Source organism: Solanum stenotomum, unplaced genomic scaffold (genome assembly GCF_019186545.1).
Source record: "Solanum stenotomum isolate F172 unplaced genomic scaffold, ASM1918654v1 scaffold16821, whole genome shotgun sequence".
NCBI classification, from domain to species: domain Eukaryota; kingdom Viridiplantae; phylum Streptophyta; class Magnoliopsida; order Solanales; family Solanaceae; genus Solanum; species Solanum stenotomum.
This window is the reverse complement of record NW_026024246.1, coordinates 1-21,513: the sequence shown is the minus strand read 5'-3', so window position 1 is coordinate 21,513 and position 21,513 is coordinate 1. Positions and strand designations below refer to the sequence as shown.

Here is a 21,513-nt window from a genome sequence, read left to right as displayed (position 1 = left end):
ATACTTTTAGCGACGAATAGGCTTGCATCTAGTATTGACCTTTAGTGGCGGCTATTATGAACTTTAGCGGCGACTAGAGTTGCATTTAAATATTCCTTTAGTGGCGACTATTATGGGCTTTCGCGGCGACACTAGCTGCCACTAATACTTATTTTTAATGGCATTTATTTCGAGCTTTAGCGGCGACAAGAGTTTAACACTAATACATACTTTTAGCGACGAATAGACTTGCATTTAAATATACCTTTAGTGGCGACTATTATAAGCTTTAGCGGCGACATTAACTGCCACTAATACTTACTTTAGCGACGAATAGACTTGCATTTAAATATACCTTTAATGGCGACTATTATGAACTTTAGCGGCGACATTAACTGCCACTAATACTTACTTTAGCGACGAAAAGACTTGCATTTAAATATACCTTTAGTGGCGACTGTTATGAGCTTTAGCGGCGACACTAACTGCCACTAATAAATACTTTAAGCGACGAATAGACTTGCATCAATATTTACCTTTAGTGGCGATTACTATGAGCTTTAGCGGCGACGGTAGTTGCCACTAATACATACTTCTAGCGACGAATCGACTTGCATCTAATATTTACTTTTAGTAGCGACATAGTGAGCTTTAGCAGCGACAAGAGTTGCCACTAATACATACTCTTAGCGTCGAATATATTTACATTTAGTGGCGAGTGGCAACTATTATAAGCTTTAGCGGAGACTATACTTGCCACTCATACATACTTTTAGTGACAACAAGACTTTGACAATTATATTACCTTTTACTGGCTACTGTACTTGCCCCTATTACTACTTTTAGCAACGACTAGACTTGCATCTTATATTAACTTTTAGTGGCCACCTATAATTGTCGATACTCCATCAGTAATGCCTCTCTTTCAATTATCATAAGCAATCTAACAAAACAACAACAATAACGTCTTAATCCCAAATAAGTTAGGGTCGTGAACTATCCTTTTTAATTAACCCTCTTGCGTCACTTTTGGATTTGTCAATCAACCTGGCATGTCTACATTGAGATTCTCATTGAGGTACACTTGGGTAATCCTCTCATGAGAAAAAACTATTATAATCCACTCACGTTTCATGTGCCATAACTTTTGAAAGAGTAAATGCTAAAACAAATGTTATGCACCTCCCTACTCAATAAACAAAAACTAGCCAGAACAGTGGTATTATAGTCTTTGCCTTCTTTAGTTGCTGTCTATCCAACAATTAATTTGATTGAATGCATATATGAGCCACATTGGACTTTGTATAGCCTGATGGCTAACATTGTTACATTATGTTGTTTGACCATGCTGAATAAATACCTTGAAGCCAGCAGGTGAAATCGAATAAATTGATTTTATACTAGACACTAATACAACACGACGAACCAAAATTGGAATTGTTTAGAAGTTCTTCAGAATCTTCTCGGTTGAGACTCCATCTGCTACAAGAAGAGAAGTCACCTCCTGCAAGAAGAATCAGGGGATAGAAATTGTAAATCAGGGCCGAAGATCCAAACATATTGATGCTTGTGTTAAACTGAATAGTTTGTGCACTTACGTCTAGTAATATAAATAGTACACGGCACTCATAAACCAAGAATATTGAACCCCTTCAACAACAGGCAGGTTCTTCACAATTATACTGGTTGGCAAGAAAAATTACAGAAAATTCTCTTTCCTAAATAATAAAGCAGTTCATAAAAAGTAGGTAAGATGTTACAACAATAACCGGCTTATGGATTCTCACGCTCTGTTTTTACCAGTTTGGATATTCATTAAACAGTGAAAGTTGCAGAAATTCTACATCAAAATAAGTGTTGTTTTAATATTTCAGTCACAAACTAAATCAACTCGCAGTTAGAGGAACAAGTCACTAAGTTTTAACCGAAAATGTTCGATGAAAATAAGCTGCCTGCAGAATTGCATTCCTCTTTTTTAGGTTACCTAAAATTCTTTGCACTTAAGGGGGATACTGGAGCTGCTGGCTTATATGCAGATAATGACTTGCTTGTGTTTTTCCAAATATGCGGCAGGAAACTAGGGAAGTTTGTTATTCTTCTTCTTTTCAAGCAGAATTATATTGTGAATGAATTAAATCAATGTATCCAAAGTGATATTCTTATTCCTACTTTCAGTTGGAGGAACAAGTCGCATTTATCTACCCGGTCGTGCCAATCCAAAACTATACATACACTTACCAAAAATGCACTTGCTAAAGCAAGTTACGAAGTAGACCTTTCTTAATGAAAGTTAAAATCCCGTGGGCCTAATCCCATACAAACACCAAGACTTCCAAACTAAGCACCTTAATCAATGGACAAACGGGATCTAACCACTATGTTCTACACTCCTATTTTATAGAAATACATCCAAGCAAGTCTCTTGTCAAATTTTATCATCCTAAAACATATGTTGTTCAGACTCTTCAAAAATATCAACGGGTGCATGTTGGAACCCCAAAAGTAGTCTATTCTTGGAGAATCCGATACAGGTGCAACATCGAAAAAGAAGAGTCCGCGCAACTTAGCTCATAACTCATAATTTTCTATAGCAGAACTCAATTCATATTAGAACTCTCTTATTCAATCAAAATTAATGTTTTCTTGTCAAGTTCTTCTTCGTAAGTTATTGACTACTACTATTATTTTCATGACAAGGGAATCCGCACGCTACCTTTCAAGTGCACACCGGGTGAACTCCGGTCTAGCATAATAGCTAGCAAATCACACAAGAGATGCACCGCACTAGGCAAGCCCATTGCAATGAGCTCGACCGAGAAAGCATGCAAGAGGTTTTGAACTTAAAACCCCCCACTCAACCAACTCAGTTGCCCTTAAGGGTGGTTACTTGTTTCATTAATAGTCCGAATATGAGGTAAAACACAATGAGAATCACAACAAATGAAGAACACTAAATTAATGAAGAAAAGCAGCAACTTTTACAGAAACTACCAAAAAGCATCTCATGGATTGTGTAAACCCACAAAGTGTTTATGGAAGTTAACAGTTTAATGAAGGAGAGATCATTGTGCATTGTTTTCATTACTTTCCTTACAAGAGACAGCATTGGTAGTACACCATATAGGATTTACAACCAGCCAACTTTTTAAGTCGAGAAAGCATGTTATTTGGCAAAGTCATCGTTAAGTATTAAGTACTTCTACCACACCAAATTGTCACATTAACTGATGAGAATCACTTCTTCTGTTTGCCTTCTTAATCATCTTTTAATAATATATTCTACATCAAAATTTTCCCATCCATTGGATGTCTATAAGATTAATATCTTTGGAGTTGCGAATCCCTAGGTCAGGGTTACTGTTGGGTAGAGTTATTTTAGCAGTAGTGATCTAATTAATGCACCATAATGTCAAAATTATCAGCTTTCCTAATGCTCATCTGCTGTTTAACTGACTTAAAGCAAACATTAATTTTTGCTCTACGATCCATGGGATCGAATCTCAGCTCTTGATGTTCTAGATTACATATAGAAAGCCTTTATATCTTCCTATTGTAATCACTTTAGGTCTGGGTCACCATACAGCATGTCCAGGCATCTTATATTTATAATACTGTTCTACCATTCTCACACAAAATCTCAGCTCTCTTGATTCATAGATGAATAGTAAATGGTGAGGGGTCAAGTAGCAGTGAAACAAAAACAAAGTGCAAAATAAGAGAGACCATTAGCATCTCCAAAATGCAGAAAGAGCAAGGAAAGACACAAGATAGGAACAGCAAATCCTCTGAAGTAAACAAACTACAAACCTCAGCCATTTGCTTTTGACCACAGAGGACTGCTCCGGTGGATTGAGGATTAAAAATGTTTTTAGCTCGGGCAAATGCTGCCTGCAAAAGCAGATGGTAAAACAACCATTATTGTTGAGTAACAAAGAAAACCAAAATAAGATGACAAGAGGATACCAATGTAAACATAATCATTACCTGAACATAGCCATCTTCACCTGTCCAAGCATCATCAGGCTGAGACAACACTGGCACAACCTTGACCCCAGAGGATGCCCAGTTTTCAAACCTATCCTGTAAAAGTTGAAGGGCAGAGAAATCAGACAACAGGTACAAAGTTTATCTTGTATTTCTGCCACAATGAAGAAAGAATTTGTTTACATGTTGCAAGCAAACAACAAACCTGATATGCCATTCTCTTCAAATTCCGTGCACCATAATATAGCCGAACATCAGATCTCTTGTCTGCACCAAACCCTGCCTCAATCAGGGATCTAATTGGGCTGCCAAAAATAGATTTGAGATCAAGGAATGAGCAACAGGCGAAAGAAAAACCGAACTAATTCAAAGAGAATCGTGAAACCTCAACATATTTTCCGTCCTTTCACTAACACAAATATTAATATGAAAAGGATGAAACTGCATGATGCAAAGTTCAGCCATTCACATTAGGAGAAGTAGGCTTGCAGCTATGTAATAGATCACATCTACAACCCAACGATCCATCTATTGAAAATTGCAGCTTTTAGCATTGGTGAACTTCACTTGATAGAATCGGCTATGTACTCACAAGATCACATTCAAATGATGATTAGTGATTGATTGCTAAAGTTCTAACCAGCTTACTGAAGCTAACTAGAAAAGAACTTAGAAAAAACTACTACAAAAGAACACCAAAATGTGATCTAAAGTCAAAGCGGCATCTCACACCTCTACACTAGGGAAAAATGCAAGAGCATCTAACAACTATGATATGAGTTGAGTTTGCAGAACATATTAACGATAGGCTTAGCTAGTAGATTTTTCAAGTAGTTTTCCTACAATCCAAGCTCATTTACAGCTTACTGAATATGCAATTGACTTCAAAAGTTTAACCATATAATCTCATCAACCATAAAAAGAGGTTCTTACAGAGAAAAACTATTCCATAAATCATTCATCTCAATTTAAACTCACTCTGGAATATATTAGCTTATCGCTGAACCAAATCTATCAAATAATCTCAAAAGCAAAACACAAAACGAAAATACTCCTCTATACTCCAGCACAAACGAAACTACAGAATAGAAAATCATTTTGGAAAGTAGTACAGAATCAAGCTTAAATTTTATGTTTCCGATCGAGTCATAGTTTACCTGATTCCAGATCCCGTAGCGAAAATCACGACCGTCTGATACTCTTCCGCAGGAGAGATTTGATCCAAATCAAATCCTTTCCCCATAACCTGACTCAACTCCACAACATCACCTTTCTGCAATCCACATAGTAGCTCCGCCGTAGAGCCAGAGATACTTTTCACAAGGAACTCAAATAAACCTTTTGCTGCAGCAAGCGAAGGCGGCGATGCAATCGCTAAAAACGACGGTTTCTCCACGTCAGGAATCCGAAGCTGAAGATACTGACCTGCCTTGGTGTGTGAGGTAGCTAGGTCAGGGTAATCGGACACGTCGATGGTGACGTGGAAGAGAGATTCAGCGGCAGGTGAAACGGTGACGAGAGGTGCGGTTGTCCAGAGATTAGTGTCTTGACGGACAGCTGCGGCGGCGGAGATGGAGAGACGACGACGGAGGTGGTGGTGGAGAGGCTTGAGGAGGGTCATGGATGAAGAAGGGTGGAGTGATTGGATACGGGAGGGAGCATGGGAACTGAGATGGGAGAGAGATGGATTTGGAAATGGAGAAAGGGAGAGAGAAAGGATTGACATTTTTTTTTCAATTATATGGTGAGAAGGAAGAATCGTAGAAACTAGAAAGCGCCGCCGAGAAGGGTGGAGAGGCAAGAGAATACGGCGGCGTGGGAATCTTATTTTTAAATCAAAATAAATTGATAGTTTCCACGTGTTACTTCATGATAAGGTAGAGGAAAATGAAAAATCTACTACATCAAATATATGTCCAATGGGGGGAAATATCTCTTTAGTTGCACAAGATGAGTAACGAAGAAGTGTGAAAGGTTGGCAATGTTGTTTGAAAAATATAAAAATAGATCAAAAAAGTATTGAAAAGTAATATAACAAGATATGACTTTTTTTAAGTTATCAAGGGTAAGTATAATCTTAGTAGATACTCCCTCCGTCCCTATTTACTTGTCCATATTTTCTTTTTTAGTTGTCCCTATTTAGTTATCCATTTTGACAAATCAAGAAAGGACAACAAATTTTTTCCTATTATACCCTTATTTACACTTCTTGAAAATTGTAAAAGTGTATGTTGTTTCCCTCCAATTTATTTCACTTGAATTCAAATAAGTGGTTGTAATTTTGAAGTGAAAAGTTGTCATAAGGGTAAAATTGTAACTTCACTGTGCTNGGGTCATGGATGAAGAAGGGTGGAATGATTGGACACGGGAGGGAGCATGGGAACTGAGATGGGAGAGAGATGGATTTGGAAATGGAGAAAGGGAGAGAGAAAGGATTGACATTTTTTTTTCAATTATATGGTGAGAAGGAAGAATCGTAGAAACTAGAAAGCGCCGCCGAGAAGGGTGGAGAGGCAAGAGAATACGGCGGCGTGGGAATCTTATTTTTAAATCAAAATAAATTGGTAGTTTACACGTGTTACTTCATGATAAGGTAGAGGAAAATGAAATCTACTACATCAAATATATGTCCAATAGGGGGAAATATCTCTTTAGTTGCACAAGATGAATAACGAGGAAGTGTGAAAGGTTGTCAATGTTGTTTGAGAAATATAAAAATAGATCGAAAAAGTATTGAAAAGTAATATAACAAGACATGACTTTTTTTTTAAGTTACCAAGAGGAAGTATAATCTTAATAGATAGTTGAGAATTACATCTTCAAGGATCTATTGGGAACTCTATTTCATAAGATGGGGTATTGAGAATTACGTCTTCAAGGATCTATCAAAAACTCTATCTCATAAGTTAGGGGTAAGATCTACATACCCAAGCATATTACCATCGTAGTAAGCATCATATATATTCTGCCACCAAAATGACCCTAACTAAGTACAAGTAGAAGGTAGCTTTAAGTTATTGTCAAAACCACTCTAGTCAGCGTTTGGGATACACATACGACCAGAGTTCAAACTCTCAGTCAATTGAGCATGCATAGTCTACCAATAAAAAGTCCTCGACATTATCTCAAGAATGATCAGCAAAAGAGCAATTTTGAGACCAGTATTCACTATTCGACATGAATATTGATCCATTTACTGGGAATATACCACCATGACGACTAAAAGACTAGAGAAGATAAACATTATTACGACAGGCAAAAAACTGGAAACCAGAAAGTATTCAAGACGAAAGTAATGAAAAGACAACCCCTCATAATTTGGGCAACCAACATTCTCAAGATGAATTCAAAGTAAAATATACAAGTTCGCCGTTTTACCCCCTTTATTATGCGACATAACAGAGAGTCAAGGGTGGGTGTTTGGCAAGTAAGCCTTAGCTCCATGTCTTCTCTATCACAATTCCGGATTGCATATAAAAACAAAAACCAGAAAATCTTGGACCCCTTAGTCCTCCCAGGAAAAAATCCAAGTGTCACAGAAACTTAAATTATTTCTGTAGTTATCGATGAAGATAATGAAAGAAAGTTGCTGGAGTTAATAACAATCTAAGCTGCAGATTCCTTGGCAATCTTCTCTGCCTTGGCAATGACCTCCTCGATTCCACCGACCATATAGAATGATTGTTCTGAAAGGTCATCGTATTTCCCATCCAGGACTCCCTGCAAAAGTCAATTACAAAACGAAATAATCAGCAAATTGGTGCCTGAATATGCACAACATAGCAGGATGTTATCATCTCAGATACACTTCACCAAATAATAGGGAGGAGGAAAAAATCATATAGCAACATTTAATTCATAAAGCATCACTACAACCTGCTGAGAAGGTGGGCTATGCAATACCAGGAATATCGTGTAACAAAAGGTGTAGTAAAACAAAAAGTGTTTCCATGGTAACCTAAGCAAGTATAGGATGCTTTTCTAACCAACCACAGTATCTTACAACAAGATTCCAAATTGAGATTCGTTACCTGGAAACTGTTAATGCTCTCCTTCAAGTCAACATATTTTCCAGGAGCACCTGTGAAAACTTCGGCAACATGGAAAGGCTGACTGAGGAATCTCTGGATCTTACGTGCACGGGCAACAGTCATCTTATCATCTTCACTCAGCTCATCCATACCCAAAATGGCAATAATATCTTGAAGATTCTTGTAGTTTTGAAGAACTTTCTGTACCCCACGAGCAGTATTGTAATGATCTTCTCCCAAAATGTGAGGTGAGAGCATACGAGATGTAGAATCAAGTGGATCAACAGCAGGATAAATACCAAGCTCAGAAATCTGGTATCCAAAATACGCAAGTCAGAAAATTGTAACTGCATTTTACTAGGAACAAAAAATAAAGTTATAGTTCAAGTTAAGAAACAGCATCATACTTGACGGGACAACACAGTTGTGGCATCCAAGTGAGCAAAGGTAGTTGCAGGGGCAGGATCTGTCAAGTCATCAGCAGGCACATAGATAGCCTGGACAGATGTAATAGAACCTTTCTTGGTTGTAGTGATACGCTCTTGAAGACCTCCAAGATCTGTAGCCAAAGTTGGTTGATAACCGACAGCAGATGGGATACGACCAAGCAAAGCAGAGACCTCTGAGTTAGCCTGTATTGATACAAAAGCAACTAGTAAGCAACGGTAGAGTGGTATAAAATAAGAGAACTTTAGCAGTCATAGGCAAGCCAACCTGGGTAAATCTGAAAATGTTGTCAATAAAGAGAAGCACATCCTGCCCCTCAGCATCTCTAAAGTGCTCAGCCACAGTCAATCCTGTAAGGCCAACACGGGCACGAGCACCAGGGGGCTCATTCATTTGACCATATACAAGAGCGCACTTGCTTTCACTCTAATCAATCCAATAAGACAAAATGTCAACAACAGGGGACAACACTGTGGACTAAAGGGGCATAGCAATTAATTCTGACTAAATAGAACACTTACTTGCTTTTCACCAAGCTTAATAACACCACTTTCAATCATTTCCCTGTACAAATCGTTGCCCTCACGAGTGCGTTCACCAACACCAGCAAAGACGGAGAAACCACCTGAAAGAGTTGAGCCTCATTCAGATAAATTTCACACTGACTTACATGTGAAATAATAAGAAAACCCAAAAGCAGCACTAACCATGTGCCTTTGCAACGTTGTTAATCAGTTCCATAATAAGCACGGTCTTTCCCACACCAGCACCACCAAAAAGCCCAATCTTTCCTCCCCTTTGGTAAGGGGCAAGAAGATCAACAACCTGGTTAGAAGTTAAGCAGCCATAGTGAAATTGGCATTGTCATAACATTGAGTAGAAATTACACTTCAGGAACCAATATATGCTCAGAAAGGGAGACACATACGAGAACATTGAATAAAATTGTTTGATTAGCATACCTTGATACCAGTAACAAGAATTTGTTGTTCAGTTGCCTGCTCAACAAAGGCAGGAGCTTCACGATGAATTGGCAAGAAGTGATCGGTTGCTGCAGTGATTTTCAGAGATAGAGATATAACTTTCAGAACTCTTCACACGGAACAAATAAAACAAGGGATAAAGTATTTAGGACTTACTAATGTCGCCTCTCTCATCAATAGGCTCTCCAATGACATTCATAATACGGCCAAGGGTGGACCTACCAACAGGGACCTGCCATCACAATGAAACCATCAGTTCAGCGCAAAAAAAGTAGTAAGTGAATGGCAAATGGATCTACAACCCATATTCCCACTGAAAGCAGGATAACAACTGAGACGAAACATCAACTACTGCACCTCAACCCAAATTAGCTGGGTCAGCTATACAGCTACTACTCAATTAGTTTTCATTAAGGGTGAAAACAGAAGACAACAAAAAATTTAAGACTGAACCCACACGTGACTGTGTTCCCCAGAGGAAGAGGGGGGACAAAACAAAACAATTTTCGAGAACATCAATGTTAGGAGGAAAAATTGAGTTGCAGAGCAGGAGTTTTTTACCATTCAATTGGGAGAAAATAAGTGGAATAATTAAAAAAAATTCACATCTCACAAAACAACATGAATTTCTTCCAGTAATGCAGTGGTAAATTCGGGTATCAATTGAAGCACTCTACAGCATCTCATTTGATTGTGAATAAAGATGAGCAAATCCACAAACCAATAGAGGCCCATTTAAAGCACCAAAGGTACCTTGCAGGGAAAAATACAGGTTTTACTAGGAAAACCAATATTTTCCCACACATTAGGATCCAAACTACTGCAATCAAACATATGTACTACCATTCAGGAGCAAAGAAATGTTATTTACTACTTAGATAATCACAAGCAAGCCTACATGCAATTGACCCTGCTATAATTACAGATTTACAGCTTCAACAACCTGCAATTTATATGAAAATAATGGTGCTATGATTGATTGACCAACCCAAATATCTAGATCAACAAAACATTTCATTAAGGCATAATAAAACCACAGATCTTGTAGAACTATCAAATAATATCATTTCCTAGAAAACACATTAAATAGATCACTCTCAAATTTCTAAACTCCTGAATTCCAACGCTATTGACTACAATATTAAACAAAGAAACGAATGGAAGGTCTAAACCAGTAAAGTAAATATCTTTGAAATATGATATACTGAAAATAAACAATTTCAGATTACTCACAGTGATAGGAGACCCAGTGTTAAGGACGCGTTGACCACGCACAAGACCTTCAGTACCATCCATAGCAATAGTCCTAACCATATTCTCACCCAAATGCTGAGCAACCTCAAGCACAAGACGGATCTGGTTATCCAGAACCTCAAGAGCAGTAAGGATCGGAGGCAAACCTTCATCGAATCTCACATCCACGACAGCACCAATAACCTGGCACACTTTCCCGACCGCACCAGCGCCAGTGAACTCATCGGTGATCTTACCGGTAGGCTCATTACCAGAGGATTTAGGAGGTGTCGCTGACTTATCAGCCGGAGCAGCAGCTGAGGTAGCGTACTTAACAGCACGATTTAAGAGGAATCCCGCTGGGGAGGCGCGTGTAGTTTTGGGGATGGAATTTGCCAATGGAGATCTGGAAATAGCGCCGCCGCGCTGGGCGGTTGATCGGAGGAGAGAGGCCATAAGCCTCCGTGACGCCATGGCGTTGATAGGGTTTGGTCTATTGAGAGAGAAAGGTGAGGTGTAGAGAGAGGGAGAGAGAATGCTAGGGTTAGTGAAAATGAGTAGAGAGACTTTTTATCTGCAGAGGTGCCGATGGGAGATGGCTGTAGTGTGAGTGAATCTGACCACTTCCACTCTGTTTATTCCGAGTTTGAATTCGAGAGTCAAAAAAAATAATTTTAATTATTACTCCCGTAAAATATAAAATATTGAAAAAATAACATAACTACATAAGTTTTTCTATCATAAATTATCAATCAATTCAGTTAGCAAAATCTACCTACTATCTCATAAATTAATAATTTTGTATCAGATTTCAAGTCAATGAAATCATTTATTCAAATTGCAAGTCAAATATGTGCATGAAAGATACTAGATAAATACATATTTGATATCAAATACATTCTGAAATATAAATACATAGGAAAGTGAGGCGAACGATAGAGAAAAGAGACAAACGAGAGAATATGTGTATACAAATACGTGTGATCACAATACATACATACATATATATATGTGTGTGTGTGTGTGTGTGTATGGGGAGAGAGGACGAGAGGCGGGGAGAGAGGACAAAACACGAGAGAGAGGAGAGAAGTGAACAAATAGGAGAGAGTTAGTACATCTCAAATATATGTGAATCATGCTTGAATTTATTGTATAAAAAATAAATCACATCTAATTTGATCCGCTTGTATATGGCGAAGTAAATGTGATATGAAAGGTAATTTCGAAAATTAAAGTGAAGGCATATAATTACGCTTTAAACTAATGAAATTGGTGTTGTTTGTTCATTTATTTATTACATATAAAGTATTATAAGTCACAATAATTATAATTTTAAATATAAAATTAAATACTTAAATCTCATAATTAAAAATATATCACATAAATTGAAAGAAATGAAAATATATCGAAAAGGAAATTAAATGAGGGGTATTCAAATTGCCTTTTTCACTTTTTATATATATATAAAAGTTGTATTATGTGGAGTTCAAAAATATATTCCCAACTTTGGGGCGAATAATTCGAATGGTACATTGTTCACTTGTTTGGTTCGAATTATTTAATGGGATAATTTCAAATATGTAGCAAAAAGTTATTAGTTTGTAAAAATTATAGTCAAGAAAATAAAAGGATGAACTATAGTCAAATTCGTTATTTATATATAGCTATTTGTAACAGTTAAATCATGGCTAAATAATGTTATTTCTACTTTTATTAGCCATGATTTATTTTTATTTTTTATTAGCTACGATTTGAGCATGGCTAAATAATTTTTTTTATTTATTTTTAATAACTAACAGTTAAAGTAGTGTATATGAAATGTATCAATGATGTATACATAATGTATAAAAAATTAATTAAAAAATGTAAAATAATGTATAAACATGTATGAATATTGTGTAATTGGTATATGAATATGTATATATGATATATAAATAATTATGTAGTGTATATGCAGTGTATCAATATTATATAAATCGTGTATAAATATGTATCAAATATCGTATAAATTGTATAGAAACATGTGTGTGTGTGTGTGTGTATATATATATATATATATATANTCTTATGTAGTTGGACTACCTCTAAGGATATTGACTTGCTTGATCTATGACCTGGCGGACTACCGCCAGATCAGTGATCCTGTATCGTTGGTATCTATATATATATATATATATATAATGTACAAATAATTATGTATTGTATATATAATATATCAATATTGTATAAATGTGTATAATCGTCTATCAAATTATATAAATAATTATTTAATGTATCAACATTTATTTAACTATCATTCATTCTCACCTTAATAAATAAAAAATAAACAAAAATAATAAAATATTAATTTTCCACCAAAAAGTGAAATAATTAAAGAAGGGGAAAAAAGCACAAAAAGTTTTTTTTAATAGCGTTATTTAGCCACGGTTAAAGTCGTGGCTAGGTAGCAATAAACTGTGGCTTATGTGTTGATTGCATCAAATATGACCTTTTTATTCAAATTGAGGTATTTCAGATCATTTTGTAAAATTGAGCTATAAAAATGGTTAATAAATGTTATGGACTCTCAGTTGGTGTAATTTCCCTTGTTTTATCTTAGAGAAGTTTTTAATCAAATTGTCATGGTCCAATATGGTACATACCGTCAATTTCGACGTAACAAATTTATTTCTCTGTAAGACTATACTATTAAAAAATATAAATAAGGATTTTCAGTAAGAGAGTTTAATTTATTTGTTTCTTGTTAGCTTTAGTTGCACTGTTAGGATTTTGAGTAAGGGAATTTAATTTATCTGTTTCTTGTTAGCTTTAGTTGCAGAGTCAAGATTTTCAGTAAGGGAATTTAATTTATATGTTTCTTGTTAGGATTAGTGACGGAGCCAGGATTTTAATTAAAAGAGCTTACTTGGTTGTTACGCTTTTCCCATTATTTGCTAGATTTAGTTGCTATATATGTCTTATTTACTGTTATATTCTCCTTTTTAAACAACTTTATTATGCGTTACTTGTATCGATGGTCTTTCCGTAACAATCTCTCTATCTCCATGAGGTAGGGTTAAGGTTTGTGATTCACTTGTGCGATTACATTGGTACGTTGTTGTTGCAAATTGATAATTGGTCTGGGTGCAGCCTTTTTGTGCTGTATGTTAACGAGCCCAACATTATTATTTTTTTACTCTAGTTTAAAAATAAGGTCTGCGCTCCACTTGTGGGTATATACTGGGTATGCTGTTGTTGTAAACTGATAATTGGTCTAACAGTAGTGGTGAATGCAGCCTCTGCTCTGCTTGTTAAGTGACCTCAACATTTCTTGACTCAAGAGTTTACAAGTACGTGAAAAACTACTAAAAATTTAATAAATACTAAATCGGAAGTCCGCCTTTGTTGTTTAAGTATTATTTAGGTAACTTTGCGCGCTTTGTCTTAGATTCATTCTCCATGGCGATTATTTTGGTAAAGAATGAGTCATATGCATCATATTGAAGCATGTTTTACGGTCTTTCTTATGTTCTGACTTTTTTTCCTTTCGAAATATTCAGGACTCAAAATGACAATGATATGTTTGTAATCATTTAAAATTTATTAAATAAAATTTATAAAATGATTCGAATTATATTAAATTCATGAATATATTAGTTCAAATAAATATCATGAATTAATATAATTGGCCTAATTATTCATGTCCAATAAATATGAATTTAATTAAAGTCAAAATTAATTGATTTGGGCTATAGATGAGCCCAATTTGTTAAGTCCAATGTCATCTTATCCTACATGCCCATTCTTTTGGTGTCACGTGGCAAATGACATGGCATGCCAAGTCAAACAAAGAAGCCAATAGGATCATGACGTCAAAGATGACAAACCCGCTCAATCCCATATGCCATGTTACTTAAATCTGATTGGCCGAAGGGAATCTTGTTCCAGTCGCAACTCCTCTATTCTAAAACTATAAATAGGGGTTCTCATAATTTAGAAAAGGGACAAAAAATTTTAAATAAGAAGCTAGAGAAAATCCGTGGTACAAACTCCATAAAAGAATTCAAGCATTCAAGTTCAAGAACGATCAAGATCAAGANTGGCCTAATTATTCATGTCCAATAAATATGAATTTAATTAAAGTCAAAATTAATTGATTTGGGCTATAGATGAGCCCAATTTGTTAAGTCCAATGTCATCTTATCCTACATGCCCATTCTTTTGGTGTCACGTGGCAAATGACATGGCATGCCAAGTCAAACAAAGAAGCCAATAGGATCATGACGTCAAAGATGACAAACCCGCTCAATCCCATATGCCATGTTACTTAAATCTGATTGGCCGAAGGAAATCTTGTTCCAATCGCAACTCCTCTGCTCTAAAACTATAAATAGGGGTCCTCATAATTTAGAAAAGGGACATAAAATTTTAAACAAGAAGTTAGAGAAAATCCGTGGTACAAACGCCATAAAAGAATTCAAGCAATCAAGTTCAAGAACGATCAAGATCAAGACCATCAGATTCAAGAACAAGCTCGAAGCCCTTGAATTCAAACAAAAGTCAAGATCATAAAAGTTCAAAGTTCAAATTCATCGAAGATTCAAGATCAAACTTTACAGCCCTTGAATTTATATTTGAAAAGGCGAATTCAGAGAAATCATAGAGATTGTAACACTCGCACTTTGAAATAATAAATATGATTGTTACTATAATTTTCCGTTCTTGATTATTATTTTCTCGATGCGAATTTTATTGTCTACAATCTCATAATGTTAAGAGACATAACGTTGAAGGGGACAAACTTGATAGACTTACCAATCTTCCTATTAATGTCAAACACCAGATTCAGGAGCAATTCTCTATGGAGGAAGCTACAAAAATGAGCGTTTTGTCTACACCGTGGAGATATGTTTGGGCTTCAAATCCCAAACTTGTATTTTCTCCTCAGTTTTTCCAGGGAAAGCCATTAACAGACGTTGTTGATACAATTCTGTGCAGCACTGTGGAAACATTATGACATTCTGCGTGAACATTTCATCAATACCTTGTTCTCAACACATAGTTATCGATCAATGGATGCTTTTATTGTCAAGAAAAGGTGTCACTGATCTCACCCTTCGGAATCAATCCAATGCTCTTTACAAATTACCTTGAGCCTGTCCAACTGCATTTTCAAGCCGCCATGAGACTTTAGGGGTTTCCACAAGCTCAAAAACCTCACTCTACTTAAAGTTGTCTTGGAATTAAACGACGTTAGTACTTCTTTCTTGTGGATGCCATACCTTGTGACTCTGCAGGTGAGGGTGTGTAGTGGTTTTCCTGACTCGAAACTATATGCTCCAAGACTTTCTGAAATATTTTTCCTTACCATGACAACTGAAAACCTTGAGTTGAGTCATTTCATGGACTGTCGGAAGATGAAAACAGTTATACTTGTATCATCAAAACAGAATCAAGACACAACGACAGTTACTACCTCAAGTGTTTTGCTACTGAAGCAGAGAGGCTCCCGGCATACCTCAACAGCTTGAATGCTATCACTATATTTGAGTTTGATTTTGATGATGAAGATCAAATATTTTCTCTTCTACGAATGCTTATAGTTTCTCCGAATTTGGCTGTCCTTCATTTAGTGTTGAGCTCGAAGAAGAAGACAGATGGCATGGAAGTGAACGTCGTAAATCATTTTGAAGGACCAGCTTACAGGACACTAGGAGTACTGCACAAGCTTCAGAGATTGATAATAAAAAGTTTCCATGGTTCAAAAATCAAAATGTTCTTTGTAAAGTTTATATTCACGTCTGCACCTTTACTCCTGAAGACCATCATTCATGAATATGCAGAAATTGAAATTGAAAATGCATGTAAACCGTCGATCAAACACAAGCATCTTGACTCCGGATGGTTCGAGTCAGGTTGGAGGGTAAGTGGAAACACTAATGATGGCGTGGAAAAACAAAAAGACATCTTGACTCTTGTCTTTATAAATGACTAAAGAGTAGAGTATTCTGTAATATATTAGAACAAATCTTGACTTTGCCCAAACTTTTGCGCAGCAGCTTGGTGTACAAAACATTTCGTGTTCTTCTGTATAAACAGATCACACAAACGATAATGACAGGTACCTCTCTTAAATGTGGGATTTATAAGCAAATAACGTAAAAATCCGTTACATGATTACATGTTGATGTATACAAGTAAACTCGAAAAGGAAAGGTGTTTGTGACAAACACAAAGGAAATAAGAAAATATATATAGGGTGTTGGTATTTATTATTTTGCATTATTTGCAAATACATATAAGATTCATGTCTGCAAATTGCTAGATTTATGGTAATTTCACCATAAATATCAAGATCTCCCACAAGTGAAAAGTTGTGGGAGTAGTCTTATCATGACCTGAGATTTTGGGTCGTGACAGATCCAAAATCTCAGGTCATGATGAGTCTCTTCTCGAGTCTAGAGAGATCATGATCAGCAACTCGATGAGAGACACGTGTACATTCATGCACGAGCTTGCCATTATAGAAAAAATATTTATGTTTTTAGTACAATGAAGTCTGAAAAAAAATATATATATGTTACAATCTTTACATTATAATGTTCTGCATTACAATTCTGACACTCTAATCTCTGCATAACTTGTGTGTCAACTGTCAACCAGACAACCTCTCATAGAAGTACATACACGACTTGTCATAGACGTCGAGCCAAGCATTGGAAAACGTGCACCACGCCACGATTCCTTGTCTTGTACAAAATGAAGAGGATACCCAAGAAGCCAACACAAAAACCAGGTGCAATTCCAGCATAAAACCACTTGTGTTCATCAACATCTTGATCATGATCACCATCTTGAGGAGTTTGTTTATTTACATTTGATGTTCCATTGCCATTGCAACTTTTCTTGATCAATATTCCACAAAGTCTAGGATTACCAACATAAAATGATTGATCATCCAAAGATTGGAGCTGATTTCCAGTAGGAATTGGACCCGAAAAATCGTTATATGACAAGTTCATGTAGCTCAAATAATTCAAAGAAGCTAAACTTTGAGGAATTGAACCAGAAAGTTTGTTATGTGACAAATCAAGCGACTCCAATTGCTTCAAATCACCTATCTTTTTTGGTATGCTCCCATTAAGACTATTTCTAGACAAATTCAAGTATTGCAAGTATACCAATTTTGTTAACTCCTTAGGGATACCTCCAACAAGTTTATTTTCAGAAAGATCCAAAATTCTTAGTAACAAAATTTGTTCACCAACATACTCGAGTGGTATTCCTTTCATAAAACTTTCAACTCTTTGTCCAAATACTTCACCAGGTCCACGAATACGACCACACGAAAAGTTTCCAAAACAACTCGGAATAGTTCCATACAAGTTATTACCAGCAAGATTTAGCCAACATAGAGATGAGATTTGACATAGTTCTAATGGGATAACACCGTAAAATTGATTAGAATTTAGCCTCAAGAGTTCCAAACTCTGTAGCTTTTCGCCAATCCATGTAGGAAAAACATCCTTCAACTTGTTTTCTCCTAAGTCTAGTCTTTCTAACCATGTCAAATTTTGAAAAGACAAAGGGATTTTACCTTGTAAGTTGTTCTTTTGCAAATGCAAAAACCTAAGTGGCAAATCACCTAAAGAACTTGGGATTTCACCTTCAAGACTATTATCAGCCAAATTTAATGATCTCAACCCTTCCAAGTTACTCAAACATGAAGGGATTCGTCCGGATAACAGATTCTTTGAAAGATCAATCGAATTCAAAAGTTGAGCATCACACAACACGCTTATACCACCGACTAATTTGTTAACAGAGAGATCCAGAGTGGTCATGAACAACGTTATATTGCTCAACCAATTCGGGATCATATCAGAAATGTTAGCATCAGACATAATAAGAGTATCAAGAATTGACTGTTTTTGTAGCCATTGAGGAAAATCAGGCCCTACTTTTACTGAAGCCATCCCAATCTCTTTGACTTGGAAAGTTGGATACCAATTGGAACTCACATTCAAAACCAAGTTTTCGTTTTTAGACAAGTGCAATTTCATCAATTTGCTTAATTTTACAAAGTGGAGTTCAGAAACAATACCGGTGAATAAGTTCTCCGAGATATCTAGCTCTTCAAGATTCGATAACTGTCCAATACTCGAAGGAATGCTCCCATTCAACTTGTTGTTTGATATCCTTAGAAACCTCAAATTTGACAGCTTGCTTATTGAAGATGGAATTTCACCATATAATAAGCTATTAGTACTGTCAATAACTTCAAGATTCTTGTGCATTGACATTCCTTCAGGAAAGAAGTCACTGAATTTTGTATTTCCCATGTATAGCTCCTTCAAACGATTCTCGAGACAACTCGATGGATCTCTTATAAAAGTTGGAAGCAGTCCACTGATTTCATTATCTGACAAATCAAGCACACTTAATCGACAGAAAATGCTCGTTAAACCCTCGGGGATCAGCCCTTTTAACGTGTTAAATCTCAACTTAAGTACAGAAAGTGAAGTCAGATTTCCAAGTAAATGGAGACTAGAGAAGTGGATGTCATTCCCTAATAAATCCAAATAAACCAAGTTGTTCAACTTACTCAATGAACTCAACAACGAATCGCCAAATCCATTATTAGAAACATCTAATACTCTTAGTGAACTAAGCTTCTCAAGAACATTAGTTGGATCATCAAACTTGTTTTGACCACCAAGATGAAGATTCATGAGCATTGTAAGATTAGAAAACCATGGAGGGATGATGGAGGAATTCTCCGAGCTCATTCCAATCATGTTATCTCGGATATTGAGTGAACTAAGAGATGTGAAATTAACTTGTGTAAAAGAAGGCAAAATGTTGAGATTACAACCTTCTAAGTTCAATGAAAGCAATGAAGGCAACATGTTAATTGAATTCCAAAGATCTTTAGTATCTTCAATAACCAATTGAGAAAGATCAAAACTTTTCAAAGAAGAAAACTTAGATATCCAACGCAAACTATCAACTCTGAGATCATTTCCTGGTCCGATAATGTAGCCATAACATCCACCAAGATAAAGATGTTCTAATCTCGACAAATTCCCAAGATTTTTGGGAATATATCCACCAAAACCAGCACAGGAAAGATTAAGAAATCTCAAGTTCATTAACAATCCAAAAAAAGGTGGAATTTGGATACTTGAAAAGTAGTTGTGACTCAAGTCTAAGTAACTCAAATGTTTCAATTTAACCAAAGAAGGACTTAACTCACCTCTCAAGAAGTTTTTAGTGTGATTATCTAACACCCTTTGTGGATATTCACCATCTAGAAGATAATTCTTGTAATGCAAATCAATTTTGACAACATCTCCTGTTTTTTCATCACAAAAAACTCCATCCCATTTGCAACAATTTTGTCCTGTCCATGATGACAAACGATTCGAGTTATCGATTAGGCCATTCTTGAATTCAATCAGAGCTTTTTGGTCATTTTCAGAACAAGTTGTATTGGAATGATGAGTTTTAGTGAAACCAACTTCAAGATTGGTGACAAAAACAAGAAGTAACAGAATCAAAAAGGGATGGTAGTTCATTTTTTAAAATTTGAGTATAGTGCTATTGTTCTGTTTTCTTGAGGGGTTTTAGCTTTTAAGAACTTCAATATCTGTTCTAAGTTTGGTGAGAGTTGAAAAAATAGAAGTTTGTTGAGAGAATTCAATATGAATGGTAGACTATGTCAAGTTTGATTTTTGAGTTAAGAAGTGTGAAGTTGACATAATACTAGTTCGGCATAATACAAAAACATGATCATTAACTTGGGTTCAACGGATAACTATGTCCTCCAAATTTGAGTATGCACAAGTAGACACTTAAACTTGTATAAAATTGAATAAGTAGACACACGTGTCCTACATGCCATAATACATGTAGGACGCCACGTAGGACACAAAATTTCCATGTAGGGTGCCATGTAGGACGGATGTGTCTATTTGTTCAATTTTATACAAGTTTAAGTGTCTACTTGTGCACATTCAAAGTTAAAGGTTATAGTTGTCAACTGACGCCAATTTAAGAGTCATGTTTATGTATTATGCCTACTAATTCTAATAGACTATATATTGAGTGTGGGAACATAGCTAGTTCATGTTGATGATTGAAAAAAATGAAAGAAAATATAAGATGTAGGATGTATCGAGACTTGTAATGGAGTTACTAATGTACGAAAATAGCATGGGGCCCGACTCGCTGTCTTTGCTGACTAGTAGGCCATTTTACTATCTTTATTCAACACAGAGAGAAGTTTATGACATAGATGGTTATAAATACTCAAATAGTTTGGGGTGACACATATAATTAAAAGGGAAGGTGGGGGGTGCAAACAAAAAATCATGTACATTGAAAAGAAAAGGAAACTACGTATAAAATGAATGATAATATTCTTAATGATGTAAGGCTTGTTGGGGAAATTGTTCGAGTTTGACTCAAAACGAATAATATTACATCTTGGTAAGATTATCGTTAGGTTCATTTAGCCAAATATTATGGTCAAAAACAGATTTAGGATCTTAATATGACTAGTTCAATTTTTAGGTTCTTATCAATAAATTAAAATTATGAATTTAATATATTTTAATGTTTATTAAAAATTTAGTATATGTGTATATGACTTGGTCAACTTGACTTTTGCAAAGACCAGTCAATTTATATGTAGTGGAAAAAGACTGGCATCTTTATATGCTAGTGAAATATAAATATATTAATTTGACTATGGTGCACTCGTTTTTGCAATTACTACTTCAATATAGTGGAAAAAAAGATTGGGCTAGCCCAACTCGTGTATATTTCAATTAAATTCATCGAATATTTACCATTTTATATCAACATAAATATCA

General features: G+C 35.8%; 3 protein-coding genes across 3 annotated transcripts; all 3 read right to left on the bottom strand.

Annotated features, from left to right (window-relative positions):
• Positions 1-1,245: 1,245 nt before the first annotated feature.
• LOC125850412 (fruit protein pKIWI502) lies at positions 1,246-5,792 on the bottom strand. Its single transcript, XM_049530267.1, has 5 exons — positions 5,121-5,792; positions 4,169-4,268; positions 3,964-4,059; positions 3,787-3,867; positions 1,246-1,483 (listed from the first exon to the last, which is right to left on the bottom strand). The coding sequence occupies exons 1-5, from the start codon at positions 5,687-5,689 to the stop codon at positions 1,421-1,423; spliced, it is 909 nt and encodes a 302-aa protein (XP_049386224.1). The 5' UTR covers positions 5,690-5,792; the 3' UTR covers positions 1,246-1,420.
• Positions 5,793-7,256: 1,464 nt separating this feature from the next.
• LOC125850408 (ATP synthase subunit beta, mitochondrial-like) lies at positions 7,257-11,244 on the bottom strand. The gene is made up of 9 exons (XM_049530262.1): positions 10,658-11,244; positions 9,581-9,656; positions 9,404-9,492; positions 9,149-9,266; positions 8,963-9,066; positions 8,709-8,867; positions 8,402-8,626; positions 7,995-8,306; positions 7,257-7,683 (listed from the first exon to the last, which is right to left on the bottom strand). The coding sequence occupies exons 1-9, from the start codon at positions 11,129-11,131 to the stop codon at positions 7,570-7,572; spliced, it is 1,671 nt and encodes a 556-aa protein (XP_049386219.1). The 5' UTR covers positions 11,132-11,244; the 3' UTR covers positions 7,257-7,569.
• A 6,087-nt stretch (positions 11,245-17,331) lies between these two features.
• LOC125850415 (receptor-like protein EIX2) lies at positions 17,332-20,214 on the bottom strand. Its single transcript, XM_049530271.1, has one exon. The coding sequence runs from the start codon at positions 20,212-20,214 to the stop codon at positions 17,332-17,334; it is 2,883 nt and encodes a 960-aa protein (XP_049386228.1).
• Between the last annotated feature and the right edge of the window lie 1,299 nt (positions 20,215-21,513).